General features: G+C 39.4%; 1 protein-coding gene across 1 annotated transcript in view; it reads right to left on the reverse strand.

The window, feature by feature from the left end:
* RPTOR (regulatory associated protein of MTOR complex 1) overlaps positions 1–19,250 on the reverse strand; it is a 312,090-nt gene extending 292,840 nt beyond the window's left edge. The window contains 1 exon segment of the mRNA XM_033138999.1: positions 18,260–19,250. Within this exon segment, the coding sequence (XP_032994890.1) occupies positions 18,260–18,421 (162 nt within the window). The 5' untranslated portion in view covers positions 18,422–19,250.
* Between the last annotated feature and the right edge of the window lie 348 nt (positions 19,251–19,598).

Below are 19,598 nucleotides of genomic sequence, written 5' to 3' on the forward strand. Positions count from 1 at the left end.
CTCTTGATTTTTTCAATTTTTCCCACGGCACACCAGGCAACATCTCACGGCACACTAGTGTGCCGCGGAACAGTGGTTGAAAAACACTGGTCTAGACACTCAGTTTACAATAATAACTTTTGGTTAGAAAACTTGAGTGTCATGGGAGATTCTTCCAACGATTGTCTTCCAATATGCAACTCATTCAGCAAGAAATAAGAAATCTGTCTATTTTATATTCAATGTAGTTACAAAACCACATTCCTTAGGCAAATAACTATTTAAAAAAAAAAAACAAATGCAGAGAAAAACATACCCAAGGCAAAAATCATAAGAAACTATGAAAGAAGAGAATGGCATTTTCTCATCAATTTAACTACTGCGCAAATACTGAAACCTTTGGGAACAATCCACAGAATCAAGCTATCAAGATGTTGAAGCAGTAGCTTAGTCAATAGTGTGGAAAACAATACAAATGAAAGGATTACAGTATTCCACTATTATCCAGCCATACAGCAAGCCGCCCAATGAAGGAAGCAGCAGCAACAAAAAGGTACTGCAGATAAAATATATTAGCTGCATAGTCTGCCACTTGCCCAAAGGTGAATAGCAATTTCTTCTGAGAAAGAAGATTTCCTAGATTATAATTCAAGCCTAAGAAAAAAGCAAATATTGAGAGGCTCCTGGCAGAGATGCCCTCCAGCGGTACAAACACCACAAAAACCAATGTATCACAGCAAGGCTGTTGACCTTGATAAATTCTAAAACCTGTCTGTTCATATCCTAACCTGTGACAGCAAGGCAATTACCTTTACCTGCAGAGCAGCAGCACCAAATAGGGATTAAAATATAACACCCACACATAACCTCCCCCTTTCCTTAGGAAGGGACACGGGTGGCCCTGTGGTCTAAACCACCGAGCCTCTTGGGCCTGCCAATTGGAAGGTCAGCTGTTTGAATCTGCCCAACGTGGTGAGCTCCTGTTGCTTTGTCCCAGCTCCTGCCAACCTAGCAGCTTGAAAGGATACCAGTGTGAGTATAAAAATAGGTACTGCTGCAGGGAGAAGGTAAATGGCGTTTCCGTGCACTCTGGCACTCATCACAGTGTTCTGTGTGCCAGTAGCAGATTAGTGATGCTGGCCACATGACCCGGAAAGCTGTCTGCGGACAAATGCCATCTCCCTCGGCCTGAAAGTGGAGATGAGCACCACACCCCGAAGTCGAATTCGACTGGACTTAACCGTTCAGGAGTCCTTTACCTTTACCTTTCCTTAGGATTCCAAGGTGACACATAAACTTCAGGGTCTGTATAGGATCTGACCCTCTAAGTCTATGACCCAGAAAATTCAAGCCCCTTATTATTTACCAACCATCATTCCTTGTTACAGATTACATATCAGTTAGAAACCACACTGCAAGGATTAAAAAGGAAAAAAGTATGAGGTATGAAGATATTTATTTACATCAAACTGTATTCATACATATAATCTCATACTGCTGTATTTTACTCCAGCAGTAAAGCTTCTTACTTATTTTTCTTATTTTTTGTATCCTGTTGTTCTTCATACTGGGTTCAGGACTGCCAACATCTCGTATACTTGACATCTGTACTGCCAACTGATTTGATGAGAACTACATAGAGTTCTCTGATAGAGTACCCTACTGCTGTTTCACAGCATGGATGTGAACAAACCCATAATGTCTATTGATAAACTTAAGACAAGCAACTGAAGTGTTTAGCGGACTCATATGACTGTATGATCACTTTTTACTCATTTAACATGTACCCTAAAGCGTCCTGGCTCCCATCACAATGCAATGACAGAGGTTCTCACATACACATAATAAATAAAGCTTTATTCAACACTTACTAGTACAGGTACAGATCACTAAGTGTTCAATAAGAACATCAGGGTCTGAAACTGCAGTGCACATGAAAGCTCATACCAAGAACAAACTTAGTTGATCTCCAAGGTGCTACTGGAAGGAATTCATTTTTATTTTTTATTTTGTTTAAACCTATGATGATGTCTTGACAGATGGGCATGCCCCCCTCACCAGCTTTTAAAAGCAAGAGATGATGTGCTCACTTGCAAGACTCCTTCTCCCTACAAGACTGGAAACATGCACTTCTCCATGGGGTGTGTGTCTCCCAATGCAAGGGAAACTCTTTGCTCCAGAAGAGGGAACTAGCAGGAGTGGGAGGGGGGAGGGTGTCCTCTCCAGCCCCTCCCTGTTGGCAGCATCCTTTGCACTCTCCTCCTCTGAGCCAGTCAGACTGGCAAATCCCACCCTGAGCCAGTCAGACATGCCCTTTCATTGCTATGAATTGCCCTCTCTTATATTGGCACCAAAAATGTGTGAAAACAAGTTTCCTATTACTTATGTACATAAATGTGGGGGTGATCCTTCTTTTTGCAATTTAATAGTATACTCAATTCAACACAGCACCATTTTAGCATGGAAACAATTACAAATCAGACACAAATGACAAATGTCATCTAAACAATTCCATGTTCATGCAAAAGCCTGAATGAGCTGCAGATCTCCCTTTGTGATTTCACACTCTGTCAAGGTGATCCCATGCTGCACAGCATTTTAAAAAATATTGCCTTAATTCTAGACTGTCAAATTGAAAATAATGGCAAAATACACATTATGATTTATTTGTAATGAGCTCTAGTTTGTGACAAAGTTGTTTTAATAATGTCAATGTAATTGATTCATTTATGCACTCACACAGCAGGATGCATCAAAAGGAGTGACTCAGCTGACAGTGAAAGATCTTTCCAAATCAAGGATATATTACTACAGGATTATTAAAGATGAATTTCATTTTCCTTTTAAACTATTGTCACATTAACAAGCAAATGCTATGCCCTGACAGAAAAAAGGAACACTTTTTGAAACTTTCATAACCTTCTTGCATACATTTATATAGTTCTCCAAAACAGTAAATGAAGGTAATATTTGCTGGAATACAGATTAAGTTTCCAACTACGCTTACTGGAAAATTGCAGAAAGAGCTTTACAAGTGCTTTATTTGTAATCAAAACCATCATTTAACAAACAGCCACAATTCTACTCTCAAAGGAGAGAAATACATGGAGAACAAAACAGCTATAAATTACAGGTATGGCGCAAGAATCATGGAATTAAATTGTAGACACAAAAAAGCACACTGTAATGGCACAATAACACCATAATAAACTAACCACTCTTCAGTTCCAAAGGCCAGAATGGAAATGTATAATAGCAGGTTCTACAGCTCCAGCAAGTATGCAAACTTTAATTTGCCATCGATTGGAAACTCAACAGTAAAAGGCATCACTGTGCCACGGTCACACTTAGTTTAAAAATCTACTGATCCTGGTTGTAAAAGATTGTGGAATGTATCCAATGCTGAGCCAGCAGGCTCCATTGGTGCAAAGAAATTGCCATTTACTGTATTCTGCTTCCACCTGTACACCCCAACCCCCAAATCTGCTTTGGAGAGTCCATCAAACCTCCAGAGCTGATAGCTGATTTTGAGTGCGCATAAGGGGGCTGGAGAGGACAGGAGAGCAAACAAAAGTCCCACTGCTCGAAAGTTTCTTGCACCAGTGAACCAGCCGTGTTTGATGCAACCCTATGACTTGCTAGTAAAATGCAGATGAGAGAGAGGGGGGGGGGGGAGCGGAGAACTTGAACACTGAAACTAACTCTTGGATCCTTTGAATGCACTCTGTACCAAGCATGGGTCTCTAGATGTTGCTGGAGTACAACTTCCATCATCCCTGATCATTGGCCATGCTACCGGTAGCTGGGGCTGATGGGAGTTGTAGTCTAAAAGTGGCTCACAATTAGCTAAAGGAACACCAATGAATCAAATATGAATAAAATTTTATTTATTTTTAAAAATTATTTTAACATTCTTTTTCTGTTCTTTACTTTTTGGTTGCGTTGAACCATGTATGATATTGAAAGGCTTTGTTTTCAACATTTTGCAATGTCAATTCACCTGTATAATTTCTCTTTTATAAATCAATAAACAATATTATTTATTGAAAAAATAATAGTTTGTTAACTCTTTTTTTAATAATAATAAAAAAAGACTGAAAGGCAATTCACTGGAGAGCATATCTGAAATTCTATGCTAAACTCTGGAGGCAGCTGGGAGATTGGTTCTAAAAACCTTCCTCGGACTTCTTGGTTCAAAAATTTAAAGTGTTTGTCACCACAGCTATTATGTTTTCTCTTTTGCTACAGTGTTTCCCAAGAGTCAATGCCCGCCCAAGCCAGCAAGAAAGCAAGCAACATTATAGCTTAATCACTTTTTAATTAACACTCAAGTACATTACAACTTGGCGGTTTATTCTTACTAAAGAAAGTGTGATGGTCTATGACTAATACAGGCTTGCTTTTACTAATGAGCTGCAGTGATTTAGTACAGCAGGAACATAATGCAATTACAGCAGCAAAATCCAACAACCATGTCTCACATCCAGTGCTGACTTGTATTCACTAGCAAAAATACCAAAAGACGTTTTAATACATAAACATTAAATCTTCTAAAAAGTTTTGGTTCTAAAATATCTATCTTCTGTGCAAATCAGAATCTTATTTTAAATTAGTGGATAAATTACTATGTGTACTCATTTTTTAAAAGGCACTGCTAGGTAACAAAGGAAGTTTTCTTTTAGCTCTTTTAGTACTGATTCAGTTAAACAGAGCAGTTTTTAAAGATAATGCTTCCCCATTCCTACCAAACTAGGAACTACACTACTGAGATCATAGACATTCTGCAATAATTTAATAAAGGTCTGTCTATGATCATTACAAAGGCCAGGATCCAAAGACGCTTTGTGTACCTGAAAGGTCTATAGATGAGTTTCTACAGAAACGGGCCTTTTCTGCGGTGGCTCCCCATTTGCGGGATGCTCTCTCCAGAGAGGTTTGCCTGGCGTCTTCATTATAGAGTGGCTGGGGAAACCCATCCAGATGAGCGGGGTATAAATAATAAATTGTTAATATGTTGTTGTTGTTGTTGTTGTTGTTGTTGTTGTTGTTGTTGTTACATCTATAGGCACCAAGCGAAAACATTCCTCTTTAACCAGGCCTTTGGCTGGCTGACATCCAATGCCCTTTTAAAATGTGTTGGAGGGGTGGTTGTTACTGGGTTGTTTTTGTTTTTATTTTGATAATGTATTTTGTGTATTTATATTGTGATTTCATCTTGTGAACCATCCTGAGACCTGCGGGTATAGGGCGGTACACAAATTTAATAAATAATAATATTTCCATAACAGTCACTCCCTCCTCCGGTACCACACAAACTGGAGCTTTTTTAAGGTTGAGTTTAAAAGGTAGTTTATGATATCGCACAATGGTCAGTTTTTTACATTAAAAAACTCTAAATTCCTCTGGGCTAGGAACCTTGAAATACCGGGAGCTAACCTCTTCACCTTTGTAAGCACCTAGGCCCTAAGCTGTTATTTGGGTCCATGCCAGATTCCTATAAGTGGTTTCTTAGTTATCTGCAGATCCTATCTCCATTGGGCCATAGAATCATCCCAGAAGTAACTTCTTAGTAACATGGATATAAGCTATATAGAACACTAATCATATGACTAACAATGGCCCAAAAATTAGAAAAAGTTTATTTATCCAACATTACCAAATTAGGTTTGATAATGTTAAGAATCAAAGACTAGTACCTAGGTGTGAATTCAATGGTTTTGTGAGAGAGAGAGCAGGATGCTGCAGTTATTAAACTATTGTCTCCCATTTCACCAGCTGATGTAAACTTACAAGCCACAGAGAATCTTCGTGTGTATCAAAGGAACCCCCTTAAATTAAAAGCTGGCATGCTTCCATCAATAGAAGATGGTTCAATATTTTTTATCTCATGCTCTCAGACCTAAAAGGAAACACTTGTAAAACAAATTCAAGTGCTATACTTGTTGAGATAATGTTAACATTCTCTTCCAGTTAATGTAAAACTGCCTTTGCATGCTTTTCTATCAAAATCTTATACAGTAAGGGAAAGCAAGCTATTGATCACCACAAGCCAATTATGGGAAATTAGAACACAACAAAGGACTTGCACCAATTAGCCATTTAACCTGCATGTAATTTGCATGAAGTTACATATAGTTTTTGAAGTTGCTGTAAAGAAAAGCTCATTAACTAAAATATATTATCTACTGCTAACCATGGACAAATTTAGAGGAAATAGATTTTTAAACTACCTGTGAAGGAACAGTTTACATGTCAATTTCAGAAGAAATGTGTGTGATTTTATTTATATCAAAGGCTCAGCTTTGTCAACATACTTAAACATAACAGAAAACTATTATAAAATTCCTTTTACCAAATGGTATATGCATGGTCATATAAGATCTACATGTGAAACTCAAAAAATTAGAATATCGTGGAAAGGTTCGTTTCTTTCAGTAATTCAACTTAAAAGGTGAAACTAATATATGAGATAGACTCATGACATGCAAAGCGAGATATGTTAAGCCTGTATTTGTTATAATTGTGATGATTATGGCGTACAGATGATGAGAACCCCAAATTAACAATTTCAACTTTGGGCTTTGTTACTATGCAATGGATGCAGAGGAACTTAACTTTTCTACAGGATGTCAAGAGGTCACTGTTTATTAAAAAAAAGCTTAAGCAGCTCTAACATATCCTGAATCATGTTAATATCCATAATACCACTCATTAAAATCCTGCAAATTTCAGCGCAAAGCTTTCTGAGAAATGGTTATCCACTGTAATGGTTATCCACTTATAAACTAAGAAAGTTCTCTAGAAACTAAAAGGAGGAAGTGTTTTTGTCCACTGCGCAGGCATAACTATTTTAGGTAGTCATTCATACTCTGCATGTGATGCAATAAAATTATAACATCCATAGATTTTTAGATAGAGAAATGCCCCAATGAACCGTAATGAAATCCAGATAAGCTCTAGACATGAAAGAAGTGCTGTTTTTAAAAGAATTATCAGCTGAAGGAAATGGTATTCCAGGTGTTCTATTTTGGCCCTTAAGAATCAGCTTTACTATTCAGATGATGATGATGGTGGTGGTGATAATAATAATAATAATAATAATAATAATAATAATTTATTTATACCCCAGCCACTCTTAAATCTACCACTGTTCAAAAACTAGTGCAGAAGGCGGTGGATAGTTTGCTAACACATGCTGCCTACAGCATAAATCCAGTGTTTTTTAAAAAAAATCACTGGTTTCTAATTTGTTTCTGGATACAATTCAGAGTGCTGGTTTTAAAGTTTAATTCCCTAAGCGGCCTGGAGTGAGGATGCTCAAAGAATTGACTTCTTTCACATGAACCTCCCTACCCATTAAGATAGCACTTGAACAAGGGCCTCTGAAGACTATCAGCTTTTTGAGTTCAGGTAGGTGGAAAAAGAAGCTACTTTTATGTAGGTACACCCAAAATTATTTAACCCTTTCACCTGACTCCATCTCTTAACTTCCATTTATTGATTTAAAGTACCAGTATTCAAATTTTGCCCTTCAGAAAGAAAGGAAGGAAGGAAGGAAGCCACGCGGGCATATATAATAAATCAACATAAATACATTAAGATTTTAAATACAAAAGCCACAGTAGGAATAAAATCACTTAAAGCTTGATATTAAGAATCAGCAAATGCTTGGGAAAACAAGCATGTATTTAATAAGTGCTGGATCACAACCAAGCTTAGTGCTTGTCTTACCTAAGGCAAGTTTTTAGTCTCCAAAGGCTATCCTTTTCTCTCATGCTTTGTATTTATGGTGATTTAATGGATGCAATAGTTTTTATCTGTTAGTGTGCTGCTGTTCTCTATGTGACTGAGGCTTATTATTATCTAAATGCTTATTCTTATTATATCCAAAGTTGTCCTTGTGCAAGCTCATTCATGAGTGAAGTCCTCTCCTCCACAGGATGTGGGAAGTCTGCTAGCACAATATTGGATTTGTCTGGTTGTTGGTTTTTTACTATGTTTTATTACAGTGAGCTGCCTTGAAGCCACTCATGGTAAAAGGTGGTATGTAAATCCCACAAATAAATAAAATCTCAACATTCTAGAACATGGATTCTCTTCTAATCACACTAAATTGTCCAGCTTGAGTCAAACAGTGGCAAATTGTAAACAGGAAATGTGCAAGGATGACCCACTCTGATGACATCTTCCAAGAGTATATTTTACAGTCATCATCCAAAGATGAATTAAAAATGTAACACTTGGAGATCATCATAAACTGAATCAGATCCAGCTAGCTGGTGTTTCATACCACATCCTCCTCACCCTGAGATCAAGTATGAACATTACTCTCCCTCAGTCAGTTTCAAAATGCAGACCGTCTATAATTCCTGCTACAGTTACCTGCACTTCCAACTTTAGGATAGGATACAATAGAAGGTAAGCAGTTTATGCAGCTACAGTCACTGTAAATACGTTAGAAACTAGTGAGTGAACACAGAATGTCTTTCTTGAGGCATCAGATTCAAATTCTAAAGCAAGTACTGTAGGAAGATCTGCATCACCTTCGACAGCACATAGCTCAAAAGAGGCACCTCAGAACCAGTTTGGAGAGCCCAAGGAAGAGAAAGCAGTAAAAAGAAGAGTCAGTGTGCTAGACTTCAATCTGGGAGATCTGCTCACCACTAAATTCACGGGGCCATCTAAGAAAGGTCAATTCCTTTCTTAAGCCATTTCTTAAGCCACAACTGCTTCCCTGTATGAAGCTAGGACAAGATGGCTGGACAGTGTTCTCCAAGCTACCAACATGAGTCTGACCAAACTGCGGGAGGCAGTGGAAGACAGGAGTGCCTGGCGTGCTCTGGTCCATGGGGTCACGAAGAGTTGGACACGACTAAACAACAACACAAAGCTAGACAAAACACTTCCTGATCAGGAATCCCATACCTTTGTCAAGCAACCCTATATCCTTTGTCAACATTTCTTCAAGACTTGTATTCTGCTCAGATTTCCAAATGATAAGAAACACAGTCAGCTGCCTCTACTAGTTCCTTTTGTTTAACTGTTTTGCTTATCAGGCTAGATGTCTGTTGACTTCCAAGGCATCCTCCAAACATTATTGACTCAATTTAGCATCCCACTTTTTAGTCTTGTTAAGATGACAAATCAACAGTAGGGAAATCCTCACCCCTTTTATCAGTTTCCATGCTAAACTATACCAGACTTATTATACTGAAAGAAAGGCAGCCCATATCCTATATTCTGCCCATAAATTCTCTTAAAATCCTTCAACACATTATTTTTTAAAAGGGCAACAGTTTCTGTTACTAAATTAAACAAAAATACAAATAATTCAGTAAATAACCTCATTTATAACCACCACCACTACTAGTCTTTTTCACTACTTCAACCCTTGAACTACAAAAGGAAGGTTACTTGTTTTAAAAAGGTCTGAGGTCTTAAAAAGGAATCACAGTGGGGAGGGGGGCAGAGCCGACTCTACCTACCTCTTTCCACAGATCTGGCCAGACATGCAAGGTACACTATCAACAATAATCCTACTACCAGGTAACAAACCCAGTTCAGGGAGAATTACTCCATCCACCCCATAATAGGATTACCGTATTTTTTGCTCCATAAGACACACTTTTTCCCTCCTGAAAAGTAAGGGGAAATGCCTGTGCGTCTTATGGAGCGAATGGTGGTCCCTGGAGCTGAATTGCCCAGGGGCCAAAAGAGGATCATGCTTTTTATTTTACAAAGAGAAAAGGGAGTGTTGAAAGGACCCCGCTCAGCAGCTGATCAGCAAGAGATCGGGAGAGAGAGAAGAGTCCCTGCTCCCTTTCAGCCCCGCCCTCCATTGTTGAATGTGCTGCAGAGGGAGGTTGTTTGTTTCCCCAGGACATGTGACTGGCTGATTAGATTATCTGTCTGGAAACTGTAGAAATGGCTCCCTTTCCTTAAGATTTTTCAGAAATGTGAGTTAAACCTCATAAAAATGGGGCTTTTCCTCTTTGCTTTTCCCCCTTTGCAAAAAAAAAGCTGCAAAACTTTTAGCTGATCCTAAAAAAAAGCCTTTTGCCTTTGCAAAAACAGCTGCAAAACTTTTAGCTGATCCTCAAAAAGCCAGGGCTTTTCCCTTTGCAAAAAAGCTGCAAAACTTTTAGCTGATCCTCAAAAAAAAAAAAAAAACACAAAAAGGGCTTTTAGAGGAGGAAAAATATTTTTTTTCCTTGTTTCCTCCTCTAAAAATGAGGTGCGCCCTATGGTCCGGTGCGTTCTATGGGGCGAAAAATACGGTATATTGCATTCTTTACATAATTGAAAAGCATAACCCAAAGCAAAAAGACTGCAAGCGTGGTAGGGAGGGTGTTAATAAAGATTAATCATTATGACGAGTCATTCAGGTCATGAAAAGACCAATAAAACCCATCATATTGGAAACCAAGAGCCATTTCAAAGGTTAACATGTGTGCACCGTGGAACACAACTATTGGGCAATCTGCTAGGAAGGATTAGAAGTGCTTATTGTGCTGGGTTTTATCTATTAAGCAATCTTACTAAACAAGAATGGTATGAGTTCAGACAGTCTAAGAGAACACTGTTGGAGAACATTAGCATATTAAAAGTAATAATAATATACTGGGAAAACTGCTACTTAAAACCACACGGGGAGGGGGGGGGACCCTGCCTGTTACATGACAGATTTCCCCATTGAGACAGAGGACAAGCACAAATAATTCTTCTTAGAGAAAGCATGCTGCCAAATAATATTTTCTTCCGCCCCCCATTTATTTGCTACTTTTCCTTTGTGACCTAACACTGACTTATCTATAAATATTTCACTTCAAGTGCCTGATCTGGGACCAGCATTGTGCATGCCAATATTTATTGTCTATTCCTCAGTTCCATGTGTTTTAAAGCAGCATTTTTTGCTGAAAAGTGACACCAAACTGGCATGGATAAGCAATAGTCTAGCTGGCTGTTCCTGAAGACTAATAGGGTTATTTCCCTTCTGTGTTCTACACACACACACACACAGAGAGAGAGAGAGAGAGAGAGAGAGAGAGAGTGTATGGGACTCCACACTACAGCTATTTACCGGTAACTCCTTCAAAATAAATCGTTCTGCTTCAGTATTATATTACTCACTTCATACATCCTTTCATCTGATCCCTTTTTCCAAGGTGCTGAAATATAATAATTTCAAGGAAACAAGCTGAGGCAACAAGAAAGCTCCTGCTTACAGATTCTGAAGTGGTTTTCCAGATATAATGGCCCTAACAAATAAGAAAATGCATTTATACTTCATGACTCAAAATGTTGGCAACATTCTGGAGCAAAATTCCTTCTTAAAAGCATATTTAGATGGATAGGTTCTATAGTTAGTTGTTAACACAACAATTTCTGAATGCAATTCCTTCTATAGCAAGCATCATTCGTAGGTAGAGTAAGAAGAACTATCAGGTTGGGATCAGGTATGCATTTTTACATTTTTAAAACAAAACCAATGATCATCCTCCAGCAGAGGCCGCAGCTGTCTGTGCAACATCTGGACAAGAGCTGCAGAAACAACAGCTTGACTAAGAGCAGGGGTGACTAATCTTCTTCAGCCCATGGCTCAGCTTGAAGGTTTGGCACCTCTCCAAGAGCTGCATGCCAGCAATGGCAATAGCCAAAGTATCATGAACACACATACACACCACACACCTATAGCTATATATGGTATTAGATACCCAAACACAAGGAGAGGGGAAGTAGGTGTGCACACAGAGCAGTGGCAGGACACAAACAGTTGTAACTCAGAAGCTGCCTTTGGAAGTGGAAGGAGGAAGGCTATACTTCTCCAACACATTATCTCTCTTTGCCCTCATCAGATTGGAGTGAAATGCAAACTTGCTTTTATATATTAACAAATACATGATCTAGTCACCTAATCAGTCAGTTAATATTTTACTCAATTCATTACCTAACTATTTACAGTGATAGCCAGTTGTAATTCATTTTGCAACAGAATACTCAATTTTGCAGTGCTTACTTTGTTTCAACTCTGTTATCAGTACATCATTTACAAATAATAGCTGTCCTTTATCAAAGGAACAATATTAACCCTTGCTGGTTAAACCACCACACAGGCTTAGTTGTATTCTGATACCTCATTGCCTTATGTGTGCTTTGAAAACTTTCTTTCTAGGGCGTCCATAAAGCATAGCTTTTCATTTCTTTACAGCCTAATTATCTGAAGTCTTTTTTTTTTATACCCCAGTGTTCCTATGATACCTTTTATTAGTTTGTCAACTCAAACAAGCCATCATAAGAAGTCTGACAGTTTAGTTCTGTTACACTAATTCCTAGTTAACATGATTTCACAGCACCATGCACAAAGCCAGTCAATGGATCAAAGATGCTTTCAAAGTTTATTGCAAAGCATAAGACAGGGCTATTTTTTTAACTAAAAAAAGGAAATAGGATGGGTTCTGCTGAAGCTGCAAAGTCCAATCTTTTTTTCCATCCAGCCCTCCCAAATAATTAACATCTCAGAGGTCCCTGGAATAGAATACAAAATTTTTAAAGGAATCTTCATTCCATGAGCCTCTTGGGTCTTTTCACTACAAAGCGTTGCTGGGGAACTCCTGCCATTTAAACTTGGTAACGCTTTATACCCTACTTAAGGAATTTCATTCTAGTGAAAGTGTCTAGAAAAATCAACAAATCCAACAGCAAACCAACAAGTCCTGACATTCCCCAGGCTTCTCTATCCACAATGGCAATTCCATCAGGAAAACATATGCGTTGTGCTATTTGGCCCTGACTCAAGTCAAAGAGGTTTGTATGCTGGTCCAAGTAAATAACAACATTCTATTCTTAACAAAGCATTAAAGAGTATTTTCAATTATCAAAGATGTTCACATAAACTCTATCCGCATTTTACTCAGTTGTTTCCGAAAGAGCTTGGGAAAAATCTGTAAGAGGCTTAGATAACATTTAAGAAAAAGGAGATCAAATATTTCAGCACTGATGAATTAAATAAGAGCATAAAAAATGAACAAAACCATGAAAAATATTAATAATTCACATGACTCTGCAGGTAGTCCACAGCCACATGTATCCTGAAAGGTCAGTTCTCACTGTGGCTATGGTGACAATGTGCACTAGATTCCTCAATCAGCTGCTTGAGACTGCTTGGTTTGCTTTCTCAACCTCCACATTCCACAATAGGGCTGGGCGATATTAGGTTTTCAGCATTGCGGTGTATCACCAGCAAAAACATCGCGGTTTGGTGATATACCACGATGTTGAAAGAGCTGCATTCACTCCAGCCTGCAAGGCCCGGGTGAAACAGCTTCAGCAGGAGTTGAGGTGCTTTCACCCCAGCGCCTTGCAGATCGGGGCCAATGCAGTTGGTCCCAGCCTGCTGCACAGCTGGGGGGCGCAAAGGCTCCTGCTCCCCAGCTGAGCTAGCCCCCCACTGCCCAAGACAGCGGGAGCCCAGCATCAGATCCTGACAGGCTCGGTTTGCAAGGCTCCCTTCGCCTTCGCCAGCAAGGTGCAAGAAGCGGTCCAGCAGCCTCCTTTTCTTGGGTGAAAAAGGCTGCCTAAAACAAAACAAAACAAACAACTAAGCAATGCTCAAGCACAGACGGTAATGCAAATATTGCTCTTAATAAATGGCAAAGCTGATAGATTCACCATTTACTAAGCAAGCACTTATCTGAACAAGCAATCAATATTGAAACTATATTTGTATATATGCTTTCCATTTTCTGACTCCTGCCCAGCAACTTGCCCATTCTTGAAACTATAAAAGACAGACTGAACCACTATGAAGATGCTCAGGAAAGTTCAACATAGTTGCGTAGAGTAAATCTACATATCGGCAATGAAGTTTGTCTAGTCCTCCATAATAGCTAAACATCATTAGGTCTTTTTAAAAATATATCATTCTATGGTAGGAAGAGTTTAAAAAGCAACAACACAACAACATTATAAAACTATAGTCTCTTCAACCATTCTGCAGTGTATACATAAAACTGCTTACTCATAAGTAATATCTGCATTTATAAATCTTACTTCAAAACATAAGCCAGGATTGGGGTTTTTTTTTTAAAAAATTGCCTACCTTTACCTTAAAAGGCAGCTTATACGATCTGAGCTCTCTCTAAAATATTTCACAAAAAGAAACACAATGTATTGACAATGTACTGACTAACAATTTATAAATATATTTTAACATGAGTTCCAGCTACTATTATCAGCTACCTCAATGGAATAAAAGAGAAGGTACTTCTGGGATAGCTCCACTGGTAGAGCAAGAGACTCTTAATCTCGGGGATGTGGCCTACGTGTACCATTCTATGATTCTGTGACCAGGGGACAAGAAAAGCGGGTACTACAATGCATTATCCAGTCATTGAATGGAGAAGGGTAGAGTACAGCACAATGTGGTTATTTGGGGGGGGGGGGGTAGGCAGCAATGATCCTTAAGAAACACCTGCCTTCCTCTCTACAAAATTGCTGTTATTTCCCACCCCCTTACCAACAGTATTTGAACAAGTCCACCCCACCTCAAAAACCCCAACCAAAGGTAAAACAGGAAGACTTGTACTGGCCAGGAAGGAAGGTCAGGCTATAAACCAGCAGGACTATTATAACCTTCAGCAATAATCATTTGAAATGTGAAGGTTTCTATTCATAGTTCTGATACTGAAATGGCAGGTAAATCCATCCATTATTGTTGGCTCTAAGGAAGATGTTGTGTCATTCAGACACCAGTCAGCACTATTAGTCCATTAAAACAGCCCTTTCTATTCTTTTCATTTTCCATAGAAACCCATGGTCTGCCTGTTCCCATGAAGGGAATGTTTTAATTCTCACTTGGCAGGTTATGAGGCAACCGGCGGGGGAGGGGGGATTGTTAAAATGAAACCACTACAACCAGATATTTATTTTTTGCTTCCTATCTGTTTTAAAAATCAATATAAGTAAATGTGGCTCAATTTTAAAGCTCTGACTTTGGTAGCAACTTGTCAGTAAAAATCCAACACATTCAAGACCCTTTTATTTTAATGAAGTCTTTGCTACCAGAACTATGAGATTTAATTCCACATTCAAAGTGAAATTCCTACTCTGTGTGATAAAAAAAGATTCTTTGAATAAATAATAGATCAAAGGAGTGTCATTCTCATCGCATACAGATACTTTGGATCTAGGCTACGAAGAGCAAATCCTCTACTAAGTTACAGAATTCTGGGCAAAGAGTAGTGAATACTTAACTATGTTGTTTAGATTTATCAATGACTTTTTCTTAAAATGGAACTGTGCCACCAAACAGCAGCACAATGAAAAATTATTCCATAAGGTTTCAGGTTGTCAGTCAGGCAAAAAAACACTGCTAAACTGACTATCATTTTAAGAAAGTATTACAATTTATTGTCATGAGGTTAGTGTTACAGCATTATCACTGGATCGCTAACAGGTTTACTCAGAATCTATTGTATATTATATATGCAGAATTACATACGGGAGGATTAATCTAATGAGGGGTCGGAAAGGAAAAGCTGTGGCCACAGATCCACCCAATCAAGAGAGCTGCTAAGAAGGGGAAGCAATACAAGGCTGGCATTCTTCTCTCCCATCAAGGCTGTGTGCCAAAGGAATAGGAGAGCTTTGGATCCACTTGATCCAAAACCTCTTATGATATAACCCCAGAACCTGCATTCTGCCCTCTCTGCAGAGCACCAACAGTGGTAAATTAAAAACAGTGTCTTCCAAATTGGTGCTATATAAACTCTGGATTATGTTCTGAATTAAAAAATAGGCGATAGTAAATGGCCTCGGTCCAGTATACCTGAAGGAGCGCCTCCACCCCCATCATTCTGCCTGGACACTGAGGTCCAGTGCCGAGGGCCTTCTGGCAGTTCCCTCACTGCGAGAATCCAAGTTACAAGAGGGCCTTATCAGTAGTGGCACCCACCCTGTGGAACGCCCTCCTACCAGATGTCAAAGAGAAAAACAACCACCAGACTTTTAGAAGACATCTGAAGGCAGCCGTGTTTAGGGAAGATTTTAATGTTTAATAGATTGTTGCATTTTAACATTCTGTTGGAAGCCGCCCAGAGTAGCAGGGGAAACCCAGCCAGATGGGCGGGGTATAAATAATTAAAAAAATATTTATTTATTATTTATTTATTATTATTATAAAAAGTAAATGTATCAACTAACTCAATACTTAGATAATTTGATCTTGCAAAAGAGCATAATATAAAATTACCCAATAACTATTCCAATATTATAACCAGAGACTCATAATACTCATATTAGTCTTGTATACCTGAAGGAGCGTCTCCACCCCCATCGTTCAGCCCGGACACTGAGATCCAGCACCGAGGGCCTTCTGGTGGTTCCCTCATTGCAAGAGGTGAGGTTACAGGGAACCAGACAGAGGGCCTTTTCGGTAGTGGCGCCCACCCTGTGGAACACCCTTCCATCTGATGTCAAAGAAATAAGCAGCTATCCTATTTTTAAGAGACATCTGAAGACAGCACTGTTTAGGGACCTTTTTAATATCTAACGCTGTATTGTTTTAACATTCGTTTGGGAGCCATCCAGAGTGGCTGGGGAAGCAGGTATTGGGGGCTTATTCTTGGCTTTTTGTGTGAGAAAATAAACAAGTGTAGTTTTTCTGGAGTTGGTTTGGGGGGATCCAGATTGGGAGGATTTGGAATAAATAGGCTAGTTTTGGGAGGGTGATCATTTGGATCATGGCTATTTTGTCTGAAAGGGTGAAGTTGGTGTTGTTCTATTTCCTCAAGTCTCTGTTGATTTGTCACCACAGGGACTTGTAATTGTGGAGGTATAGTTTGTTGAGGTTTCTGGTTATTTGAATCCTTAGGTACCTGAATTTGGTGCAGCAGAGTTTTATCTTTATGATGTTGGTGAATTCCTTTTGAGTGGGGGGGGGGGCGGTTTGAAGCACATAGCCTCAGATTTTGCAAAGTTAACTTGTAGGTCCGACACCATTGCGAATGTGTTGAGTTTTTTAATTAGGGTGGTTGCTGTGTTATGGGGTCTGGTGTTGTGACCATCATGTCATCTGCAGAGAGCCCTAGTTTGTAGGTTTTACCTTTTATTTCCACACCCTTGATATCTGGGGCTGCTTGGAGTCAGATTGCTAGGGGTTCCAGGGCCAAGATGAATAGGAAGGGAGACAGTGGGTATCCATTTTTTGTGCCTCTTTGGATTGCTATGGTATTGGAGCCCATATTGTTAATTCTACATTTTGCTAAGGCTTGGGAGCAAATTTGTTTGAGGGTTTGTAGGAAGTTGGGGCCAAATTTCATGTTAGTTAATACTGCTAATAGATATTTCCATTCTAAGCAATCAAAGGCTTTAAGGGTGTCTAGGGACATGATCCGTCATTTTGCTGTGTTCCATCAGATTCAGTAGTTTCCTAACAGGGTCTGTTATGTTGCGACCAGGGACAAAGCCTGCCTGGTTCGGGGTGATTAGTTTGTGAAGAAGGATTTTTGGCAGTTAGCTAGGGTTGATGTGCATATCTTGTAGTCTTGGTTTATCAATGAAATTGGGTGGTATGATTCTATTTTGAGGCTATCTTTGAGAGGTTTCGGGATAGAGACCATTTTGGAAGAGGTCAAGGTTTTGGGGGGGCCCTTTTATGATGTCGTTAAATAGGCGGTCATGTAAGGCCTTTTAATTTTAATTTTCTCATAGAAAAAAAACTGCCTTCTCACTATCACTATCATTACATCTTATTTCTACCTTTTATTTTTTAGATTCCAACACCTCAACATTTTTAATTATTTAAATAAACAGTTATGTGTAACCTGATTATTATACAACTGTGGAGCTTTTTCTAATGAACCAAGGGTGGAATTTAGTGTCACACTACGCTGAATATCCTGTCTGTGCAACTATATCAGCTTGTCAGATGGAACAATTCCCATGCCCACCCCATGCAATATTCTGGAGGGTTCTCCTGACCTCCCTAAACCAATTTCAGGGGGCTTCCACTGACAGTTTTGTTAGGTGAAATCCCCTCCAAGACAGCTAGCTTTCTTTCTTTTATGCATAAGACTGGAGACAAATGACAAACAATTTGACGTATTATTTAACCAAATTCATAATTTATCAACATAACTGTAGCAATTTAATAAGTATTCAAAGCTAAACAAAATTATAACGCTCCAGGGGTGTACCCAAGGACAACGTGCCGACTTCAAGCAAGCAAAGAATAAAATTAGAGTATCTCTTTCAAATAAAATTTGCTACTATATATCTTTACCCGGTCTTTCATCCGCCAACTCTGAGCCAGTGACTTGGAGCCCTCAATTTTCTCACAGTGCCTCTTCTTCATGAAGGCCAAGGGCAGATTCCAGTCAGTCATGTCCGACTCATCTTCCTCCCCAAGCCCTAGGAGGGGGGACTGCAGCATGTCAGACTCCATCAGAAGAAAAGGAAACAACGTAACCAGGGATCAGAAACCTCCACTCCAACACAATCTCCAGAAAAAAGTAGTTGGAAGGACAAAAGAATCTGGCAATTCTTGTTCCCAGATGTTTTCTGGGAAGGAGCTGTTTGCCAGAAAGGAGCCGTTTTCAAAGTGGATTTGCAAGTGCTACTGTTCCAGAGAGTGTTGCAATATTCCCTGCTCAGCAACTGGGGGTTTCCTATCTGGGATGAGAAAATTTAAGGAGTGATGCAATCCTTAAACAAGGGACAACTAACAGTATCTGATAGCAAATGGATTATCACCGTCTAGCTTCATGGGTCAGAGATATGTATGTAAATCCTTTGTTGTTGTTGTTGTTGTTGTTGTTGCCTTCTTCAGGAATAAGATATAGTTCACTGTCACCGTTATCTCAGAATTAGGGAGTTATGCGGATCTTGGTCACAACAGAAATTATGACATAACCCAGCAGAAATGATATCAATGAATATTCATTCAGAATAAAGTTTTAGAAGATGGGCATAGAACTATTTTCGGTAGAAGAATGTGACGTAAGATTGGGAATCTAGCCAAGTGGTCTAAACATTGCAAATCAATGGGCAATATGTAAATACTACTATAGTAGCAGGATGTTTGGTAGTCTTGTTTAGGTTAAAGTTGACGACTTATACCACACAGACTGCAGGCAATGTAAGAGACGTTGAGAGACAAAAGTTCTTATCCAGGGTGGAGAATCAGATTAGGAACCTCTTGTATCTCTAGCAACAGTGGGAGTTTTTCGTGAGAACTGCTGTTCAGCTAAGTCCTCTTTAAGGCAAAATTTGCAGGGGGATGTACAGAGTTTCAGCGGGTCTACTCTGGATTCAAATATGGAGATTCCTAGCACAGGATTCTTGCCACAAGGGAACCGTCAGAGCGGGATAGGCTTACAACGTAGTACCCTGTTCAAGGCAGAACTCTTAAGAACGTGGGGTCGGGATGTCTGTCCTATTACAGACAAAATAATAGGAAGCAAAGATGAAGCTTGCAGCTTTAGCCGAAGTCGCCTCTGCTCCAGGCGCGGCTATCCTTATCCTCGGAGAGGATGCAGGGGAAAGGGGGCTCACTCACGACAAAGTCCAGCCCTTGGCGGTGCAGTCGGGCTCAGGAGCAGGGACTGGGCCTGTTTCCGAAA

The sequence above is a fragment of the Lacerta agilis genome, chromosome 2 (genome assembly GCF_009819535.1).
Source record: "Lacerta agilis isolate rLacAgi1 chromosome 2, rLacAgi1.pri, whole genome shotgun sequence".
In the NCBI taxonomy this organism is placed as follows: Eukaryota; Metazoa; Chordata; class Lepidosauria; order Squamata; family Lacertidae; genus Lacerta; species Lacerta agilis.